Source organism: Columba livia, chromosome 1 (genome assembly GCF_036013475.1).
Source record: "Columba livia isolate bColLiv1 breed racing homer chromosome 1, bColLiv1.pat.W.v2, whole genome shotgun sequence".
Classification (NCBI taxonomy): domain Eukaryota; kingdom Metazoa; phylum Chordata; class Aves; order Columbiformes; family Columbidae; genus Columba; species Columba livia.
In genome coordinates this window covers 170,912,815-170,934,223 of record NC_088602.1, presented here as the reverse complement: position 1 = coordinate 170,934,223, position 21,409 = coordinate 170,912,815, and the positions used below count along the sequence as shown (strand labels likewise).

Genomic DNA, 21,409 nt, shown 5'->3' with positions numbered 1-21,409 from the left:
TTTCTTTCAAACACTCAGTACAAATTTTAAGGTACTAAGAATAATTCTGGAAATCTCACCCCTACATTTTTAGGAAGTATCTTATGTTTAGAAAATTCTTTACTTGATCACATTATAAGATGAATTAAGCTTATTGTTCCTATCCAGGACCATTCATTTACATCCTGCTTTTGATCTTTGTAAAAAATTCACTTGCCCAGTTTCAGTTTGATTACCTTGTCCGAGCACTAAACTAACCAGGTTTCCAGTACTGCAAGGGAATGAAAATACCACCATATATTCATTGACTCTTGAAGATAAGTATAAAAAACCACATTTATTACATTTTTAAAAAAGTATTGTATAAAATTTTTTTTGCCCTTTTTAAGGCAAAACCAAAATGTCTTTATTTCCTGTAGATGGCAGCAGCACACTGTGAGATGAGCACAAGAAAGGGCACTGGATCCCATCCGTTCACACCCTCTGGGAGCAGACCCGACTCTCCAGATGAGCGTTACCTCTGCAAGAATACCACGCCCTTAGCATAACGTAACTCATCTGCGCTCCCAAAAATCTGTTCAAACAAAGCAATGCAAAAGCCAGTGAAGCTGCATGTATTGTACATGGCTGCAATGGTTCCCCTCTTGTGCAAATATTGGCCTCTGGAGTGGTGGGCATCACATCCGTGCTGCAAGGAGCACAACGTGCTCTTGCTCTGCTGCAGCTACGTAGGTAGCCGGTCGGCACCACCGATGCCCAAGCTGCACAGCTGTGGGACTGGGCTCAGGCACACCATGAGGGCAGATTTGTAGCAGAAACGAGCTTGGGCACTTCAGGGCAGAGGAAAACACAGGGCTGACCTGGGAGGACAGGCAACTCACCTTCTTCTCAAGCTTATACGTTACAAATGGAGCAATGAGCAGGACTTGATGGCTGGGGGAAAATCTCTGCTCTTCAGATTTGGCTTTACCCCAGGCATCTCTGGGGAAGGTCACACACGCTGTGCACGTACGAGGACACAGCCGTCACAGCCAGCGGGCTCCAGCCCTGCTCCCCCTGCCCTCCCCTTCCTCTCCCAGCAGCCAGTCCAGCCCCACCAGCGTGGCAGGCATCCCACCAGCACAGCCATGTAACAGGCACCTCCTTTCGTCTCCCAGACACATGGTGTCATCTCCCAGCCCATGATGGAGAGGGGCCGGGGATGATGCTCCCCTCTGACCCTCCTCTTCCACCCAGGGGTGAGACCACCTCCTCTCTCAGGCACAAACCCGAGGAGCCCCCCTGTCCTGCTGTGTCCCCCACGGCAGCGCTGGCAGGCAGGCTCCGGCAGCACAGTTCTCGCAGCGTGGGCACTGCCCGGCGGCTCCGGCACAGGGGCTCGGAGAAGACCAGGGGGGTTCCCCCCATCTCATCAAAGTGCAAGGGGTTGTTCCGGGTCCCCGCCACCACCAGCTCCAGCAGCCGGACCACGCAGTCTGAAAACCAGTTCTTCAGGCGGAAATAACCCTCCTGGAAAGAGATTCGAAGGCTGACAGGCCCCGTTGGCATCCGCACGCTCAGGCTGAACAAGCAGTTCCCCTGCGAGCTGTCCCGCACCAAGTAGGTGCCGACGGGCTCCCGCTGGAGCTTGGCGTGAGCCTCCCCCACAGACAAGGGGCCCCAGTAGAAGTCGCTGGCCTGGAGGATGTGGAGGGATCGCTCCAGGACCTCCCACTCACAGCTGCGAAACATACGGAAACGATCGGGCAAGCCGGGGGGCGCGGGGCTGGGGAGAACACTCCGATGCTGCCTTTGGGGACGAGAAACAGTGGTGTGCGTGTTGTGCAGATCATCTGGCCTCCCTCTGATCATCTCTCAAAGAGCCCATGGATCCTGGGAAGATGCTGCCTTTATCATGCTTCCTCCTTTGCATACAGCCTGCAGGACAGAACGAGAGTGAAGCAAACGCAATACCTTCTTCTAACTGGGTGAGTGAAGACACTTCACAAGGGAGAAAGACCAGCAAGAGCAGCAAAGAGCTACTGTACGTCACCAACCCCCAGATGCAGGACAATCGAGGATATATGTGCAGGAAGGGCTCCATGTGAGTCCTCCGCCAGCACAAGGCAGCACTTACAGAGCTCTGCACCCATTGCGTTTCAGTGACTGACAGCCAGGGACTCCCCAGCACAGCCTTCAGCAGGCTGGTCTGAACCTAGCAGATCATGGTATTTCGAGATTTCCCTCTGTTGGGTGTTTAGGTGCTTTTTGGAGTGGCCTTGAGACTGGCAAGGGGAAATGACACCTGAAATCAGAAGGGTAAAAATGTTCCAAAGCAGGAACATATCCTTCACTTTGTCATTCCATGAAAGGTGGAAAGGTTTCTCTGACATAAAGATAAACAACACGACTTAGAAGAGGCAGAAGATGGGAATGAGCCTTTCCCAACAAACCCCATGAACCACTTCCTTATCTCAGTTCATGCCTGCTCCACTGTGCCAGGAAAAAGCAAAGGGTTCCGATCAAGACCCCTTCAAGAAATGTTACACCATCAACCACAGGGCTGGGACTGCTACCAGACAGACCACCTAACGCTGATACTAGGCACCGTTGATGTCACAGGAATGGTTCTGCTCAGGCCTTTCCAGGAGGGACATCTCCCCCAGCCATCAGACGATGCTGCCCTCTCCCATTCACTGTCCCCTGCTCATGTGCTGTGTTTTAACGTGCCCTCCCGTACGGTCACAACCCTGCTCATCTCCTGCACCTCATGTTATCATCAGGCTGTCTGGTTTTGGAAATGCACTATCTTGAACTCAGTGTTGCCATCAGCCATCCAAGTCATTTCAATTACATATACATATAAATACATATTCTGCATGTGTGTGTGTGTATATATATATGCATAAACATAAAAACCACAGCCCCAAGCCAGAGGCTCATTCTGTGCGAGAAGCTGAGCTGTTACATACCACTTCCCCAGGCCTGACAAGTCAGTAGCTCACCACCAAACCCTGCCCTCGGTCCCTTGACATACTCCATTAACCCAGTCACACTCGCTGACAGTGCAGCCGTGCTGGGAGCAGGACGGACTGCTGACACACAGCCTGCAGCGGAGCAGACACAGACACGCTTCTCCATCCCTGTCAGTCTCCCACCGCAGACTCGCGGGAGCATCAGGGCTCACAGCGGACAGGCAGCCCCCCTGGGAACCTGTGGAGCGTTTGCGCCAGAGGGAAAGCTTTAGGTTAGACTTAGCTCTTTGCCAAGTTCCCCTTATCTTGCACTCTTTGCTGACTATTCAAAAGCCTTGCGCTCCTTTCAGTGCTCGTGCCAGCTGGAGCAAGTTCAGAGAAGGGCAACAAAGCTGGTGAGGGTTCTGGAGCACAAGTCTGATGGGGAGCAGCTGAGGGAACTGGGGCTGTTTAGGCTGGAGAAAAGGAGGCTGAGGGGAGACCTTATTGTGTCTACAACTACCTGAAAGGAGGTTGTAGCATGGAGGGTGTTGGTCTCTTCTCCCAAGTAGCAAGTGATACAATGAGAGGAAATGGCCTCAACTTGCACCAGGGAAGGTTTAAATTGGACATTAGGAAAAATTTATTCACAGAAAGGGTTTTTGGGCACTGGAACAGGCTGCCCAGGAAAGTGGTGGAATCACCATCCCTGAAGATGTTTAAAAGATGCGTAGATGAGGTTCTCAGGGACCTGGTTTAGTGGCAGTGTTGGGTTAACGGTTGGACCCGATGATCTTGAGGGTCTCTTCCAACCAAAACGATTCTATGATTCTATCTCTCTCAATATTGAACAGTAACACCACTAATGTAATTGTCAGGCACATCTACATACATGGAGCCACAAACACCCTTTCCAAGAGCAGCCTGGGAAGCTCCTCTGGTTTCTAGCCCTGAGATTTCCACTCCACAACCCGCTAACGTCCCTGGTACCACTCTGAATGTTGCAGATCCTGCCCTTTCACTACATGTCATCATGGGAGGGAAATTCCACGCATACAGAAAGGTGGGAGGGGTAGGAAAGAGTTCATCAAGTTGCATTTTTTCTTTTCTGCTAAAAAAAAACTAAACCAAAAACTAAAACCAAAAACTAAAAAACCAAAAAACCAAAAACCCAGCAGCAGTTGAAAGCTGCTCGGATGGTTCAGCAAGTCAGAATAAATCTCAGGGGAAGCTGATGTAGTGAGCAGAACGCAAACAAACACAGTTGCCACGTGCAGCGACTGTGGCCATCTATCTCCAGCAAAACTCAGCACTGTAGGTGCCACGAGAAGTTGCAGCGTCTCTGTCCCTTTCCTTCTCCTCCTCCTCCTCTCTGTTCGGTGAGGAAGTTATAGAGCCCCCTGACATCAGTGCCTATAGAAAAAGAAGGTTATATTCCCACCAGCTGCCTCCCAGGCTGCAGCACAGCCTTGACGGGGGCGAGAGGAAGGCCCAGTCCCACCAGCAGCCACTCTGCCCAAACAGCAACTTCTCTTGGATCCAAATGGAAATTTTGCCATCTCATGGGTTTAGCTTGGAGAACAAATTCAAGCAGGAAAACAGAAGCAGGCAGCTGTCTTTCATTTCCAGGCTAGTTTCAAAAATAACAAACAGATAGAAAATTTGTTTAAGGCTGCTGATGCCATTTGACAGGAAAAAAAAATAAACTTGTTTGTCCCAGTTTTCAACCTTGAGTCATTCTCCCAAGTCCTTTAAGAAAAATCCACTGCTACTGGAAGTCTGACTGACTAAGAACCGAGACTGTGTCATCGTTTCAAATTCAAAGTAAATGCAAAAATAGCACCCTCATAATTTGTTCACTCGGTTTGAAATCTACATATGGGTCAGAGCCTCAGATGGTGTGAATTTGTTTAGTTTCAGTGACCCATTTCCAACAGATGACTGCCCGGCCTGCAGTGCAATATCAGTTGTATTAATATTAGCTCTAGAAGTGTTTCCTGATATTATCTTTAAGGTTAACTTTTAATGGGTCAACATGTCCTATGTGCACATGGCCTCCCACGTCAAGGAGGATGAACTGACTCTCAGCATTAGGAATAAGCCAGCCCAAGGGTGTAATGAAATACATATGCATAATTAGTTCTTCTTCTGATTTGCCACACTATGATTTGCTATCTCTCCCCCTCCCTCCATAAATGACCAAAATACCCCAACGCCCAAACACGTTACTGCCTCCCTACTGCAAGACAGTCAGAACAGTGCTTGCAGCCAAAGCAATATACCTTAAAAAGCTGGCGTCCCACTAATTAAAAGCTGGATGAGTTTACCCAGACCTTCTGATTTACTGCAGGTTCAAGAGCTTTTCAAAATAAGTGCTCTTGACACAGGGCATTCTGCTTTCCTCCTCGCTCACTAACCAGGCAAAGCAGCGTATTTCATATAAGGAGACAGTTCTAGTAAACGAGAGGACAGAACACAGCGACTGGTGTCAGCCAAGCCAGCCCTGTGCCCTGGGGCTTGACAGATCCAGCACGTTCTACAGCAGCTTCAAGTACTCAGCTAAGATTTGTTCTTGCACTCTTCCTCCAGGACATTTGAAAGAGCTTACCTCTTTAAATTTACCACCCATAGGGATGAGTTTCTGGACATCAGGCCTGGAAATGGTCCCAATTCAAGAGCTCCGATGTGGCACTTTGCAGTTTTTGCAAAGCTTTACCTATGAGCAGATCCATCCTTTGAAAAGAAAGAGATGTCCATCAGAGGTGACTAAGCCCGTTAGCTTGCCATGACATGGACCTAAAATACAAGAAAACTGGGAACAGGTTGTTTGTCTCAACCTCTTCGACCAGTATTATTGTAGAAACATCTATACAGCACTTCAGATAGCAACAACGACAACAGATTGTTATTGTTGTTATCATTATTATTACTTCCAAAGCCATGAGCTGATTAGGTCCAGGCAGCTCACAGATGGTCTAAGGGCAAACACTAAGACCTTAAAGTTGCCATCAAATCCTGGAAGCAGGAACTGTAAAATCTGAACGTTAAGAGATTACAACAACAGGAATTAGCTTAAGGATTCTTAAGGCTAGGAAGCCTGGGGGTACTGGTATATGAAAGACTGGACACGAGCCTGCAATGTATGCTCGCAGCCCACAAAGCCAGTCATGTCCTGGGCTGCACCAAAAGAAGCGTGACCAGCAGATGAAGGGAGGTCATTCTGCCCCTCTGCTCTTGTGAGACCTCACCTGGAGCTCTGTATCCAGCTCTGTGGCCTCCAACAAAAGAAAGACATGGACCTGTTGGAGCGAGTCCAGAGGAGGCCACCAAGATGATCAGGGGGCTGGAACACCTCTCCTATGAAGACAGGCTGAGAGAGTTGGGGTTGTTCAGTCTGGAGAAGAAAAGGTTCTGGGTAGACCTTTCAATAATTAAAGGGGGCTTGTAAGAAAGATGGGGACAGACTTTTTAGTAGGGCCTGTTACAATGGGAAAGAGGGGCAATTTTTTTTAAACCAAAGGAGGGGAGATTCAGACTAGACATGAGGAATAAATTTTTTACAACGGGGATGGTGAAACACTGGCACAGGTTGTCCACAGAGGTGGTAGATGCCCCATCCCTGGAGACATTCAAGGCCAGGCTGGACGGGGCTCTGAGCAACCTGATCTAGTTGAAGATGTCCTGCTTGTTGCAGAGGGTTGGACTAGATGACCTTTGAAGGTCCCTTCCAACCCAAACTACTCTGAGATTTTGTAATTCAGAACACCAAACTCAAACTTGTTCTCAATGCAACACACAACATTTAGAGCCTTTTATCTGAAACAGAGTAGGTGGCCATTGCCTGTTATCTGAATAGCAACCCAGTCTGTTGTGGCCTGTACTATTCTGTCCTGCTTCCCTGGCTCTCCAGGCTTTACTTTCTCACCTCACAGATGGAAAACTAAACCCACTGACCCAGTGGAGCAGCAGACCACCAGCCGTGCAATCCCATATTTGTTAGCAGATCCATCAGCAAGTTCAAACAATGAACCCAGTCTTCTGCATGCCTTCAAGAGGCAGTCTCTGCAAGGCTTCACTTACACCTGGGCTCCATGACTTAACATCACTTCCCTGCATTCTCCTGAGCCAAGTCCAGCCCAGGCACACACCCCACAAGCCACGGTGACTCACAGCTCATGGAACTGCTGGTGTATCCCATTACTACACCACCCACTCCATTCAGCTTCAGCATTTCCCAGTTATCAATCCCGCAGTTCCCAGAGCAGTTGGATGGAGACGGGGATAATTTGGAAAAGCTCTCTCTGAGGTACAATCCCTTGCAGCAGCTTCCCCATTACAGGCAGCAGAGCCTGAGCAGACATCCCTTGCTTGCACGTCTGCATCCCACAAAAATGCGCTGCCTACTGATTTGTGGCTGGGGAGGATGTTTCAAAGGAAAGCTCGAGCCAACTTCTGGAAGAGAAACCTCCCTGGTAAGAGCCAAGCACGCAGCACAGGGTTTTAATGGTGGGCCAGCCTGGTTCCCACAGCCGCCACCGTCTGCCACACACTGGCACCAGTTTAAACCACAATGTCACCACCACGGTACGTGGCTGCACAGCCACACCAATGCCCCTTGTGAGCATCCTACTATGGCCAAGGCAACCAGGGCTGATCCAGAAAGGGCTCGCGGAGCGTGAAGGGAAAGGCAGGAGACGGACAGACAGACGTGCGCCAAAGAGCACAGAGGGAGCTGTGGTTAGGCGAGGAATGTGGCGCAGCTCAGCTCGGAGGACCAGCGTTAATCACAGCCAATTTCTCCAGCACAAAGCAGGCCCAGGAGACGTTGCAGTTCCCTCTGTCTTTTATGCCATGGCTATAAATAGGGTTTGGTGCAAGGCTGCCATCACATCTGACACAGGAGGGAATATGAGGAAAAAAGAAAAAAACACACATCACACACGCACACCCCAGACCAAAACTGCGTTTCCCTGCAAGACCAGTGTTCAACAAGGATGCAATATTTAAAAAAAAATACATAAATGCTATATAATGTAAGTTGAAGCAGCACGCACTGTGAGGGCTCGTGCTTCCATGCAGTAAAGACAAAAAGCAGGAGAATCCTGGACACAGACTCCGGGAACCAGCTGCTGGAGACCTTGCAGGAGGACCGGCCTTACAGAATCATTGAACGTCCTGAGTTGGAAGGGACCCACAAGGATTAGAGAGCCATCAATCCCTTTCCAAAATGTTGGGGATGGAGAACACATTTCAAAACCACAAATAATTTCCCATGGATCTGATATTTAGGTTTTGTACTTCTTATCACATTTTTCTATGACATGCTTTCTGTGTTAACATGACACTTTGCTGACAAAGGCTAAAAGGTTGTTACTCCAAGAAAACCCACAAGACAGTGTGATGTGCACTGAGCATTCTTCAAGGCAGGGAAGCCTGCAAGCATGTTTGGTTTCTGTGTAACATGCTTCAAGAAAAGGGACGGTGACAGTTTACAGGGAAAGCTAATTGTTTTTGCTGGACTAACCGAATGAGCTGGAAAGACCCCATTTTCAGGGTCCCCTACTCATACCTTGGAAATATTATGCACGTTCAGAACAACTGCTTCCAAGTGAAACAGCTCGCTCCTTGTAGAAGTAGCCCGGTGTGAAACTAATCCTGCCCTTTCAGAGTAACAGAGAAGCCACGTTGCTTCCCTGAACTCAAAGGCTGCTGTACAGTAGCCACAAGCAACTACAGCCTGTTGCACAGCAAGTGAAACTACCAAAATTACTGACTTTTGGCAAGGAACAGCCTCTACTGGAGACTGAATTCTGGTTCAGTTCTTTTTCCTTTTCTGTAACTGAGGAAAAGAGAATCAAAAAAACAAAAAAAGAAAGTTAGAAAAAGGACATCAGTATGGGTTACTGCTAAGTTTCAAAGCTGCAGCTGAGGCTATCCTGCCGTGGCTGAAGGGAAGAGAGTTGTTGTTTCGTGCCTCTGGCCACACGGCAGATTTTCGGTAAGCCAGGGAAGCCAGGTTGTGTTGCTCCCAAGCTTTGCAGTTTCACAGCGATCAGCCATCCCCACACGTGTCGGTAGCAGAGCTACGTGAAGGCCCAGCCCCGTGCTCAGCCGGGAACTCAGCCGCCGTGGCTGCCCGGCCTCCCCTTCCTCCTCGCTGCCCACCGGCTGGGGGACAGCCCCCCGGCAAGGCGGCCGGGGCTCTCCCTGGTTTAGGTGAAGAAATGAGGAGATGGGGAGAGAGCACAACGAGGAGATCAAGACAACACAAGTCCCTCGTGGTTCCCTTTTGGAAACACTCTGTCCTGTCTCCCTGCTGGGAGAAGGGGATCGGTGGGAAGGGGGCAGCGATGCCCAGGGCAGCAACGCCCGGGGTGGTGTCCTTGCCCTCCCTTGGGGCAGATCACTGCCCCACCATCCCCAGACCAGCAGCACAGGTATGTTTCCTCCATTCCAGACTCTGCCAGCTAAATTGACTTTTTTCAGTTGTTCCAGCGCACTGTGTGAGGAAACTGGTAAATCCTGAGAAGCGAAGGCTGTCAGCAGTCCCTCTTATCAAAACCATCGCATTTAGCTGGAAAGGAATTCCAAGAAGCAGCGAACTCTGAGAAATGAGCAGTGTCTGCAGCTAAAACTGGTTCAGTATCATGATCAGAACTAGAATTTTAGAGAAGAGTCCCGGGCACCTCACCAACGTGAGCCAGAACACAGAGGCACGGGGCAGAGATCCTCCCTTGGCTCTCAAGAAGGACAAGCTTCAGGAGATGTGAGGGGCCATGGGGCAGTACAGGGACCGTGCCTCCAGAGGAAGGGGGTGAGGGTCACAAAGTACAAATGCACAGCACTAAGTTTTGTAACAGGGGATTTCCAACATACAAAATAAAGAAACCAGCCCTGAGAGTCAAAAGTGAAAAGAATTAAAAAAAAAAATAAATAAGTCATGAGGAGTTATTTAGGAAATCTTAAAGTGACAGAACATGCAGACTTCCTACAACCAATGGAGCAGAGATGCTGTCTGGCTAAGAGGACAGGCTTGGGAAAAACACAGGTGACACCGCAGGTATTAGGTGCAGGTGTGACAGCTTGCAAGGGCCTCTGCCATGGGTCAGAGGCACCAAACACACACACACTACAAAACCACGGTCCCTGCCCAAATCTCCCTACCACCTCAATAATCCTTCAGAAGATAAAAAGCTCACCCTGGCAAAGCTGATATAAAGGAATATAAATTACTGACGGTAGGGAACAAATTTACATGAGGATAGCTGTCATGAAATGGGGATGGCAGGTAGCCAAGATAAACAAAACAAAACCAAGAAAACGAATGGCATTTTAAGCCTATCAAAACCAGAAGACCTCTGGGGGAATCATTTAATTGACTGGGATGTCACCAAGTGGACAGCACAGAAAAGCTACATAAGAAGATACTTGTTTTTTTCTTGCAAAGGATGCTGAGGAGATTCCCCAGTATTTAATGCTGTTTAACCTGAAGGGGCAAAAGTGGGGGAGGGCTCCATCAGAAGAGACAGGGAAAAGTGACATTAGAGCAGAGTCAGCTGGACACCCAGGGATTTTGAAGGAGTTTGGAAATGGCTCACCGAGATGCAAAGAGAGGTGCTCTCTCAATCAAAACAGCTTCCAGAGGGCTGCAAGTGCTGTAGGGAACACTTTTTGACATACACTGCTAAGGCAGGAGCAGCACATGTCTACCTGGCTGCAGGGGAGAGGCAATCCCCAGACAAAGCTCCCCATCAGGAAGACATTATCTGAAGAAGCAACAGTTGCTGGGATACGCCTTGCGCTTCCCTAAATTCTCCATGTCAGAAGTACAACAAAATGTGAGACAGTGCACGAGGTAGAGCCAGCAGCACCCCAGGACCTGTAAACCAGATGGGCAGAAGACAAGGAGCAGTCGTGCTCCAGGGTGACAGGACATAGAAAAAGGGTGTCCTGAGGAAATCAAGGCATTTCAGCCCCTGCATATCCACCCACCTTTCTGCCACCCTCTCAGCCGCTGCACCTTCCTGCCGTATTGACCACTTTGCAGAGCATCCCTCCCTGTGATGGGCTGGTGGGTACAAGAAGCCCAAAGCCTCCCCCAGATCAGGTGCCAGCGGCTCCCTTGCCCCTGCCCATCCAAACACACACATTGATCCAGGTCCCTTTCTAGAAATCATCTCCAACTGTCTTCAAGCTGCTATTGCCCATGACAGTTCAAACACCAGAGGTATAACCTCTCCCCTCAGCAGGCAGCTGCCAGCCTTGCGTTACTAAAATCCAGGCGGTCAGCTGGAAAAGCAGCGAGCCCCCTCCATCACCTTCCCAGGGTGAACAGTGACAAAACCACTTCACTCTCCACAGGCCGGAGAAGTCAGAGGTCACTCGAGATTTGGCAGGCTGGCAAGCACCAGGGTCAGGGACAAGACTCTGCCCTGACCACTGCAAGTGCATGCAGACTTGGCTCTGTATTTTAAAGAGCAAAAAATTAAGTGGTGCAGCTGATCAATGAGCCAAGTAACCACGCTGAGGGTTCATTAAGGAAAGCTCTAGCTCCGAATGCAAAAGCAGTCATTAAAAACCAAGAAGCAAACATGAGCGTAAGGTTGCAAAATGGATGGGTGGGAGCGAAACAGTAATGTCATCACCTGAGATAATACATTCAGTTCCAGTCACCTTAAATAAAAAGAGCTGAAACAAAGGGGTTGGGCCTAAAGACCGGCGATAAGAAGTCGCATGTAAGTGTTCAGACAGAGCCTGGAGAAACTTCATGCTCAGTTTAGAGAGCAGAGAGATACAGGGGGATGCAAGAGAAAGGTACAGCACAATCGGGCCATTCTTTTTATGCTCTTTCATAAAACTAGAAGAGAGGAAGTTCAAAGGTGACTGAGATTGAAAAGTAACTAATTTTAAAACTCATAAAAGGAAAAACTCCAATCACATAGACATTAAAATGCTGCTGCTGGGGAAAGTGAAAGAGCTGATCTGAAGAGTCTCATTTCTCTTCTTTCTCAAATGTCCCTGCCTTGTCTGGGTAAAGCACCCACTACGCTATGCTTTAGACTTTAGGCAGAGGAATTCAGCAGCAAAGGGCTGGGATTTTTAGCATCACCTTTTTAAGCCACCTCCTAACCACTCAAACTTCATATAAGACTAAGGGTAGCCCAGTACAAAGCATAAACGCCCTTTAGTCGTGCAAAACTGAAGAAGTAAACAATGGCATATAAAGTCATGATGAGGAATCAACTATGGAGCTGCTGCAGAGTAGTTAGAAGTAGCTCAGCCCATTTTTATCTCATTTTTTAATGATGAAAGAGAACAGCATCACTTGCTTGGATGTGCTGACTTGAATATCAGTGTGCATCCTACGCAAACGGCAGATTTCAGTGGTTACTGCTAAAGCAGCTCAGAATCAGAAATGGCTGTGGCAATGAGGTTGGTAGGAGACATTCCTTCTCTCTCAGCATCCCCTTGAGTGGGGCTCTTGGTCCATCACGTCACTTAGCTGGACCTTGGAGGACAAACATAACTTCTGGCAGGGAGGACTGGAGAATGCTTCTCCAGCTCCAGCTTTCCTCCCTCCACATCTCAAACTCCCACCTGAAAACAAGGAAGAACTCAAATACAGATGAAGAACAACACTGCTGGTCTGTCAAAAAGCCTCATCAAACCATTTTTGCGGGCATCTGTGCACATCACTATGAGTGTGCTGACCCAGGCAAACCCACACCGACCCCCTCTCAATTTTAGCAAGGCACCTTCTGTACAGGAGCCCAACCATGCAGTTCAGATCGCACGAATGGAGATCTTTGATATTTTCCAACTGCTAACAGTCACGCTTATTTTCTTCCCTGACAGCCTCAGCCTAAGTTTCCAAATAAAGTTTGTTACTGAGGAAGTATGAAAGTAGATCCAAACTGTTTCTGAACTGCAGAATCACACACACACAAAAAAAAACCCTGTTGCACAAGTCACAATCTGAAGTCAAAATTTTTCTTCAGCATTTGCAGGCAGTGAGGGGGAGGACAAAAACTCTCTGCTTAGACAAAGGCAACTGAATGCTGCCAGCTTAACCCAATTTTACCAGCCACAGCTCCAAAAAAGCAGATGTAAAGCTAGAGTAGCCTGTTTGCAAAGTTAATATTGGCACCATGCGATTCTTTCCCTCATACTTTGCGTGTGTTTGTGAACAAGCAGAGGCACAGAAAATGCATGGGGAGCAGGAAGGGAGAAGGCAGAGAGAATGTGCATTATCAAAATACCTTGAGAGCAGTTCTTGGAAATGTGCAGCCTGCAAGCCTGTATCAGACACTCATTTCCTGTGAAGTGCACACAGGCCTTTTCATTTCTCCACTGAAGAGGACGAAAATAAGGGGGCAGCTCTAAAGTCTCCAAAGACAACACAAAACCAGCATTTAGCGATTTTACTAAAACTGAATTAACGTTTTCATACTATTAAATACCTACGAAGGGAAGCAGAAATTCCCTGAAATTTAATAAGTAGGACTTTACACCACTCACTTTTAAATCTTAACATGAAATCTTGCACTTGGTCAGGGGGGAAATGAATTTTACTCGAGTCATTTTGACCACTCACTAACACAAAGCCACCAAATCCTGCTACATCAAACACCACTGCACTTTTTTTTTAAGGGTCTGAGACCAATTTTGGCAAAATGGTGACCTAATAAATACCTTACTGAGGCAGAAGGCTGCAGGATATGCACAAATGCAAACCAGAAGAGCAGCCAGTAGTGAAGCAGACTGACAGGATAGAATGGGGTAAGTTGATATCATGCCTGCCTTCTGCCTCTCTACTTACATGTAAACAAGGGTCTAATTAATGTAGCATTTAATTGCATGATTTAAAATAAATATATGATGCCTCCTAATGACACACACACTTAATAGATTTACTCTGCAAAAATATATCATCCCTGAATGGCATACTCGGTTCTTGTACCGTCCACATTTACATTTACCTCTCCCGGCTTGTGCGCTTTTGGCAAACACCACTAGTTGAGGTCTGCAGCGGCCTGGAATAACAGCTCAGGAACATGTCACCTTCCCAAAGCTTTTATTAATCTAACCACAGTGTCAACCCGACCGAAATGATGTCATATTTAAGTACTGGCACCATCTGTTTATTGCTGACCATGCTAAGGTGGGAGAAACCATGAGAGAGAAGCCTGTGGGTTGTTGGGGCAGATGGGGGTGGTGAGGAGCTGCAGGGAAAGACTGGGAGGGAAGAGCAAAGCCCCAGCGGGGATGGAGAAAATGAGGAGCAAGGGAAGAAACTCAGCTCCAAAAGGCATATTTTCTCCTTTGTTTCTCAGCAATGCAATCACAGTATTAGTGACAGCAACTAAGAATTTACACCACCCAACTCCAGCTCTACCCTTGCGCAAATCGACCACCAACTTCACAGGACTCCCAGTTGGATTGAGGGTAAGAGGCACCGGCTGCATGTTTGAAGCTGTCATCTAGAATCTGAATTTGGCCCTCTCTGGGCAATCATGGCAGGGATGCACTGCAGCGGGATCTGCAGCAGCTCAGGCTCTCCCTGCTGCTTCTCTATGCCTGCTTTTTGGGACCCCGGCACAGTTTGCCTGTGCCTTCCAATGTGATCTGAAACAAAAGCCCTGTGCTGCCTCTCAACCCCACTACATTTAAGTCAGTGATAAGCAAGCCAGGTCATAGAAGGACATATGACATGCTGAACGATAACAAAGAGCACAGAAATAACAAAGGCCCAGATCTCAGCCTAGCTCAGGAAACGGTGGGAACCTGTGTGGGAGGCTGGCATCCCAGTAATCCCACGGGTTTGTGCCTAAGAGCCTTCCATGCTGGAAGAGACAAGAATCCCCACTTCAACAACTACGTTTTAAATCACATACCCAGAAACAAAGCTTGGCTTCATCTGCAGCGACTGGCCACATCTCGACGTAACTTCATTCAACCAAGACCAACATTATGTGATAATAGAGCCTCAGTTCCACAAACTTCTGTGCATGTGCATAATTTTTAAGCACATGACCGTAGCCCTGCTGTGACTGAATGGGCTATTTGACGTCCACGCAGCATCTGAACCGCAGTCACAATTGTTTGGAGAAAGAAGATATGTCTGCATACCCTCTTAAGGGCACAGTCAACAGAGAATGAAACATCAGGAAACTAGTTATTTCTGATCCCACCCCATTTTACATTGTTGAGCATGGTCAACATGTGACTGGGTTTTTCATTTAAGTTCTCTGAGAGCTGCAAGGACTAGAACTAGCAAATGGCACCGTCTGGACCACACAGTCCTAAATAACAGCTTGCTAACAATACCCATTACCCTCACGTTTCCAGAACAACGGTCAAGCCACATCCCCCTCCTTCACCCATCCAGGGGAAGAAAAAAGCCAGGGACATTTCTTTAACATTCTGGAGTTCCTCTCAGTTACCTCTAGGGTTCATCCAGATCCTGTTTCCAAGCTTCTAGTGAGCAGGAAGGAACATACTCTTAAACTAAATTTTATAAAAGGAAAAAAAAAAATCCTAAGAGCAGCATGAGCTGAGGTTTTAGGTGGTAACTATTCCAAAATTCTCAGTAAGAGCATGTGTGTTTGTGGGAAAAAGTGAGTAGCGGATCCTACATGGCTGCAAGCATCATGACTCAGATTGCATAAAGGAGGAGGTTTTAGCGATAACCTTTGCCGATGAGGCTTTTCATGGGCGCGTGGCACCGATCTTCTGAGAAAAGGCAGGTGTGAGGCTGCGTTCTGACTGTGCCAGCTCTGGAGGATGGTGAGCTCTTCTGCCTTGCAAGGACAACCCCAAGCGGCACATCCACTCCTGGTTCACAGTTACCCCGTTTCCCTGTAATGCCTCTGATTCTGGCAGGCAGCTGGCTTTTCCAGCTCAGACTAAGTCTAGCACTCTGTGCTGCATTTCCAGCAGTTTATGTGAAGGAAAAGAAGGGGCACAAAGACCAAGTTACCCGCTCCCTGGACCCGTTCGGCTGCTTGGCTACACACCCATCTGAGACGTTACATAATTTGCAGGCTTCACTTTAAAACGAGCATCTCCTTGCCCTGATGCTGTGGAGAACACCTTGAAGGAAGGACAACCCCAAGCCCCGCGGGAGGCCCCCCGGGCTGCTCCCAGCACCCCACCAGTCCCCCACCACGGCACAGGTCTCCCCCCAGGGCCAGCAGAGATGCCGGCACCCCAAATCCTCGCCGCCATCCCCCGGGGCACGCTACCTCTTTCTTCTACAACCAGCAACTGACCCAATGCTCCTCGGAGCCAAAGCAGCTGGGTCTGCACCTCTACACTCCACCCCTCGAAAAGGGGGACCAGAGGAGACAGACAGGCAACATCCACCCACACACACCCCCCAAAAAGGCCGTTTTCAGTTAACGCCGCACAACTTACTCTCGGCACCGCCGGGACCGCGGGCTGGCGGCGCTGCCGCCGGTGCGAGCGAGCGCTCCGTGCCGGGGCGACCGCGGCGCTGCCCGGCCCTGCCCCCGCCGCCGCTCTCCCGCCCCGAAGCGAAACCCAGGCGGCCCCACTCCGCATCCCTCCCCCCGGCCCCTCAACTCACACAGGGGCCGGTGCGCGGCTTACCGGAGGCGGCGCGGCTGCCCGGCGGGCCCTCCTCGGCCGCGGGGCGGGCGGGCGCCGCGGCGGCGGCTTCGGCTCCGGGGAGCGGAGGGGAGGAAACCCCCCAAGTGTTTCTTTTCCGAGGAAGGAGCCACGGGGGAGGGGAAGGGGAGGGGTTTCTCCCTCCTCCACCACCCCGTCTTTCCACGGCGTGGCTCTTGCAGGGGGAAAAAAAAAAAAAAAAGTAAAGAAGGAAAAAAGTTATCTTTTTTTAAAAAGGAAAGGTTGGACGGATTGGGAGAGAGAGAGAAAGAAAATAAAAACCCACAAAGCGGCTGTAGGAGCCCCTCCGCTGCGGACTGAGAGAGGGACCCCACCGGGGCGGCACCGCAGCATCCACCGCCCCCCGGGACCCGCCGGAGCCACGAACCGGCCCAGGGACGTCGCGGTGAGGCCCGACGGCGGCAGCGGGGGACCGGGGCTCTGCCTCTCCTCCCGGTTACCGTCTGCTGCCCTCCAACACTGGGCTGGGACACTGGAGCTCGTACGGTGCCCAGGGCTGGGGCCGCAGGGCCATGAGTCACCGGGGCGGGGGGTTGTGCACAGGGCCCGGGCAGCAGAGCCGGCTGACGGGGGCCCCTCTACACCGACGGAGAACAGGGGAGGCCGTTCCTGGCCTTGACCTTCACTGCCAGAGTTCTGCCAGCTCTGCTCGGGCACAGTAGGAGCCCCCAGAAGGGCACCTGGCACCCTGGCAGTGCAGAGTGAGCAGCAGCATAATGTGCACTTGAGGAACGTGCCTAAAAATACACACTGCTGCCTTAGCAGGTCGAATGAAAATAATGGAAATCACAGAAAAAATGGGAAAATGCACACACACGCAAAAAAGTGAAATATAAGTAATGCTCTACGTGGTACATACGGTAAGTGTAGTGTTGCTCGAAGAGAATGATAGTACAAAAGATAAACTTCACAATTAAATACAAACCCCACAGTTTAAGGCCTAGCCTGCAATTAGGCTATGACTTGATTATGCTGTGAGAGCTCTCATTCACCTGTATACCTTTGCCAGATCCAAGACTGCTGCTTGCGTGCCAGGTGAATTGCCTTCTTGAAAAAGCTGTATGCAAACACGCAACGCAGACGCGCTCTGGCTGCTCTGCACCACTCTAGCGATGCAAAGCAGCTGTAACTGCGGGTTGAGCAGCTGACTAAAAGGGCTTTACAGCTGCTTTGCATTGCTAAGAAGCACAAAGCAGTCAGAAACACACCACCAAATCTGATCTGCAGCCTTGCCAGAAGTTCCACTGTGTACTGAGACATCAGTGCTTGTTTTGGTGGTTTTTTTTCTTTCAACCAAGCATGAAGATGCTGCTGACCACAGAAGGATTTCTGAACTTCCACAAGAGTCTGGGCAAAGCATTCTTTTACACAGACGCTTCAGTGGGAGGACCTGCCACTGGAGCCCTAAATCACAGCAGAGACTAAGTGCTCATCTGTTCCATTTTTGGTTTTTAAGTAGACTTGTCACACTTTTCTTTGTATTTTTGGATGGCAGCTTCAAAAATACCCTGCAGTTTGCTTTACAGTTGCCTAGTAGGGACTCCGTTTCCCTCTGTGGATATTTATAGCATTTATTGGGTGACTTCACAGACTGTACTAGCTACCTTGCCTTAACATTAAATGGACTAGTCTAATTCTGCCTTTTATTCTTCACTTTGCCTGTGAAAAGTAACAACCAGCCTCACTGCTTGGAGATGGTTTGTGGGTCTCACTCTTCCCTCTCTCATCCACTTGAAATCATGACCTTGCAGCAGTTACAGCCGAAATGTATTGCAATCCTCTTCAGCAATAAAAGCTGGTGAGACATGACACGATGGCACCATTAACCACAGTTTTCCAAAGCCCAGACTTGACTCACATGGCCCAAAATGTGTTCATGATTGAGGTGCCTCTGAGGTGGCTTCATTATAGATGGAAAACACAAGGATGCTGAAGTAGCTTTGTGTCCTGTGATACAAAGGAGGAGACGGCAACCAAACCATGCTCAAGCAGTGGCTTTGCTGGTGCTGCATTTCTTCCCTGCTAGCCTGAAACCACCTGGATGTGTTTAAGGTGAAAAACAAACCCTGTCTTTGAGTTTTCTTAAGAAAAATAGAATACAAGTAAATTCCCTAGAACCAAGAGATTCTCCACGCTCTCACCACTGGACTGATCCCTTTTTTTTTTTTTTTCCAACTGCTTTCAATGTATGGATACCCACCTGAAAAGCTCCATGTGATTACAGTGAGGATGCAGGCAGGGTAATGGTCCTGTCAGGAGCAACTTGCTTTGAATGCTGTCTACTGGTGCATCTCTGGAGAAAGGTGGATCCATCCTAAAGATGGGGTTTCTGAGATGTCCAGAATGCTGTTGACAGCCTGGAGAGGAATAGCTCCCAAGAAGATGCCAAAATTTGTTCTTATGATTTAAAAGTTTTGTCCCACCCCTCGTTTTTTCCTTTACCTAAGAATACATATTCCCTCACTATCCCTGATCCTAAAACTTTAAAAAACATTAAACATGAAAGCATTAATTGATAAAGATGCTGACAGAATGAACCTTTTCCAGAAAGTTTTGTCTGCAGTCCAGCTGCTGAAGGCAGTAGGTCTGAGTTCGTCCTAACTTCATATCACAGAATCACACAATCACAGTATGATAGGGATTGGAAGGGACCTTGAAAGATCATCTAGTTCAATCCCCCTGCCGGAGCAGGAACACCTAGATGAGGTTACACAGGAAGGCATCCAGGCAGATCTTGAATGCCTTCAGAACAGGAGACTCCACAACCTCCCTGGGCAGTTCTGCTTTTTGGAATTTCTCTGCTTGTTCTTCAGCAACCCCCAAGTCTTGGGTAAGTTCAAAGATGTTGATATCCAACAGCCCAAGAGCCAGTAACACTCTAATAGCTTTGCTCCTTCTCAGTGTGCAGATTCCTTACAGCCTGCACAAGGTAGAAAGCCACAAGCTGCCTATTTGGCCCTGTCAGTTTGGGAGGTGTGGGAAGAAAAGAGGTGGGAAGCAAAAAGGTATTTTGGGGCAGTCACTGCAAACTGCTGAGCAAAGATGGTTCTCTGGGAAAGCAAAAGGCATGTGTTGCCCCAGACAAAGGGAGAAAGTAGTGTGGTGAGGGAAAGAAATGAGGTGGAGAGAATGAAGCACTGAAAATCTGCAGGAAGGAAAAGAGGTACAGAAAAGCAAAAGGAGAAGAACATAAAGGGGACTGGGGTGGGAAGATGGATGAACATGTTAGATCTGTCAGTACTGCTTTGCCCTTTGGCCCACAAACCTGTGAGTGGAAGCTCAGTTTGGGCTGGACCATCATCTCCAGATGATGAGTGACCAATTATTTAGGGGCTCAGTGCCTCACTGGGCCCCCAGCCAGACCCAGATGTGCTGTCGCCCACCAGTATGCACACTGGCTTTGTGGACAGCATGTATGTAAGTAGGAGGTGACACCATCCTGGCGATGGGGCGATCCGAGTGGCCCAGACATAACCTGAGGGGTTCCTGCCAGGTGGTCAAATGGGAAGACAAGGAGAGAAGAAAGCATAGGGCAGGGTTGGGTACCCTGGCATGAGAGATGATGCAGGCAGTGCATGGGATTTGGTACAGAGAGAAGGGTGGAAGGATGCTTGGGGGGTGGGTAGGAGATAACTGCCACAATCTCCTGATGTGCTGCAAGTCCAGCCTGCAAACAGTACAAATGTACAACCTTTTACTGCATACAGTCGTAGGTAGTTTTCCCTTTTGACCCTTCTTCCCCTTTCTAGGTGGTCCCTCTCATAACTTTCTTAAAAGCCTCCTTTTAGGAGATGCTCACAGTGAAGCATTCAGAAGAAGAAAAAAACCCAACACCACCACAGAAAGAGAAAGCCAGGAGGACAAAACCAACACACAAAAATCCCCCAGCCCCCTTCCTACCCTGCCCCCAGAAAAAAAAAAAAAACCAAACAAAAACACCTTTCTGTGGTTTAGAGCGAGCGGAGGCTGTATTAGTTCAACTCCTATGAGAAAAAATTAGCACAAGCAGTGGTCCCTTTTCATGAAGCGGTGGCCAGGCCCCTCCTTCCCCTCCAAGAGCAGGGCTTTCTCAGTAATGAACAGAAACTGCTTTCCAGGAAAGCGAAGGTACAGGGGCTGCTCAGAGCTGGGTGACCTAGCGCAGCTGCGGGGACCGTGTGCCGCTGCTTGCAGGCTGCTAACCCCCGGCACCGAGCGGCTGTGCTCCCGTGCCCGGCGATGCTGTGTGTCGTGGAGGGTGGGGGGCCATGGCCAGCTGTGCAATGTGCACCCCACACAGTGCTGCCGATGTGCCTTCATTCCAGTCTGCAACACCATCTGCTGTCCTGGCTTCCCCCCACAGCTGTGGAGGGCACTGTGCTCGTGTGCTTCAGCCTGTGCTGCCAGCCCAGCACGGGGCTCCTGCACAGCCCTCGCTGGGCCTGAGGCTCGTGGAGCAGTGGGGAATAGAATCACCGAATCATTTTGGTTGGAAAAGACCCTCAAGATCATAGAGTTCAACCATTAACCCAACTCTGTCACTAAACCATGTCCCTAAGAATCTCATCTCCATGTCTTTTAAACACCTCCAGGGCTGGTGACTCAACCACTTCCCTGGGCAGCCTGTTCCAGTGACCAACAGCCCTTTCCGTGAATAAACTTTTCCTAATATCCAATCTGAACCTTACCTGGTGCAACTTAAGGCCATTTCCTCTTATCCTATCACTTGCTACTTGGGAGAAGAGACCAACACCCTCCATGCTACAACCTCCTTTCAGGCAGTTGTAGACACAGTAAGGTCTCCCCTCAGCCTCCTTTTCTTCAGGCTGAACAGCCCCAGTTCCCTCAGCTGCTCCCCATCAGACTTG

General features: G+C 49.2%; 1 protein-coding gene across 6 annotated transcripts; it reads right to left on the bottom strand.

Moving 5' to 3' along the window:
• Nucleotides 1–297: 297 nt before the first annotated feature.
• Nucleotides 298–18,346, bottom strand: LOC102096439 (suppressor of cytokine signaling 1). 6 transcript variants are annotated; one of them, XM_065045610.1, is made up of 3 exons: nt 16,524–18,340; nt 5,521–5,645; nt 298–1,896 (listed from the first exon to the last, which is right to left on the bottom strand). In XM_065045610.1, the coding sequence occupies exon 3, from the start codon at nt 1,828–1,830 to the stop codon at nt 1,147–1,149; it is 684 nt and encodes a 227-aa protein (XP_064901682.1). In that variant the 5' UTR covers nt 1,831–1,896; nt 5,521–5,645; nt 16,524–18,340; the 3' UTR covers nt 298–1,146. The 6 variants fall into 6 exon arrangements, with proteins under 6 accessions (XP_064901682.1, XP_064901689.1, XP_064901704.1 ...); XM_065045617.1 differs by lacking the exon at nt 16,524–18,340 and adding an exon at nt 16,329–16,479; XM_065045632.1 differs by lacking the exon at nt 16,524–18,340 and adding an exon at nt 14,807–16,009.
• Between the last annotated feature and the right edge of the window lie 3,063 nt (nt 18,347–21,409).

Bases quoted from the DNA above. Each gene is read 5' to 3' on its own strand.
- LOC102096439 (XM_065045642.1), bottom strand. From the start codon at position 1,830: ATGATCAGAGGGAGGCCAGATGATCTGCACAACACGCACACCACTGTT.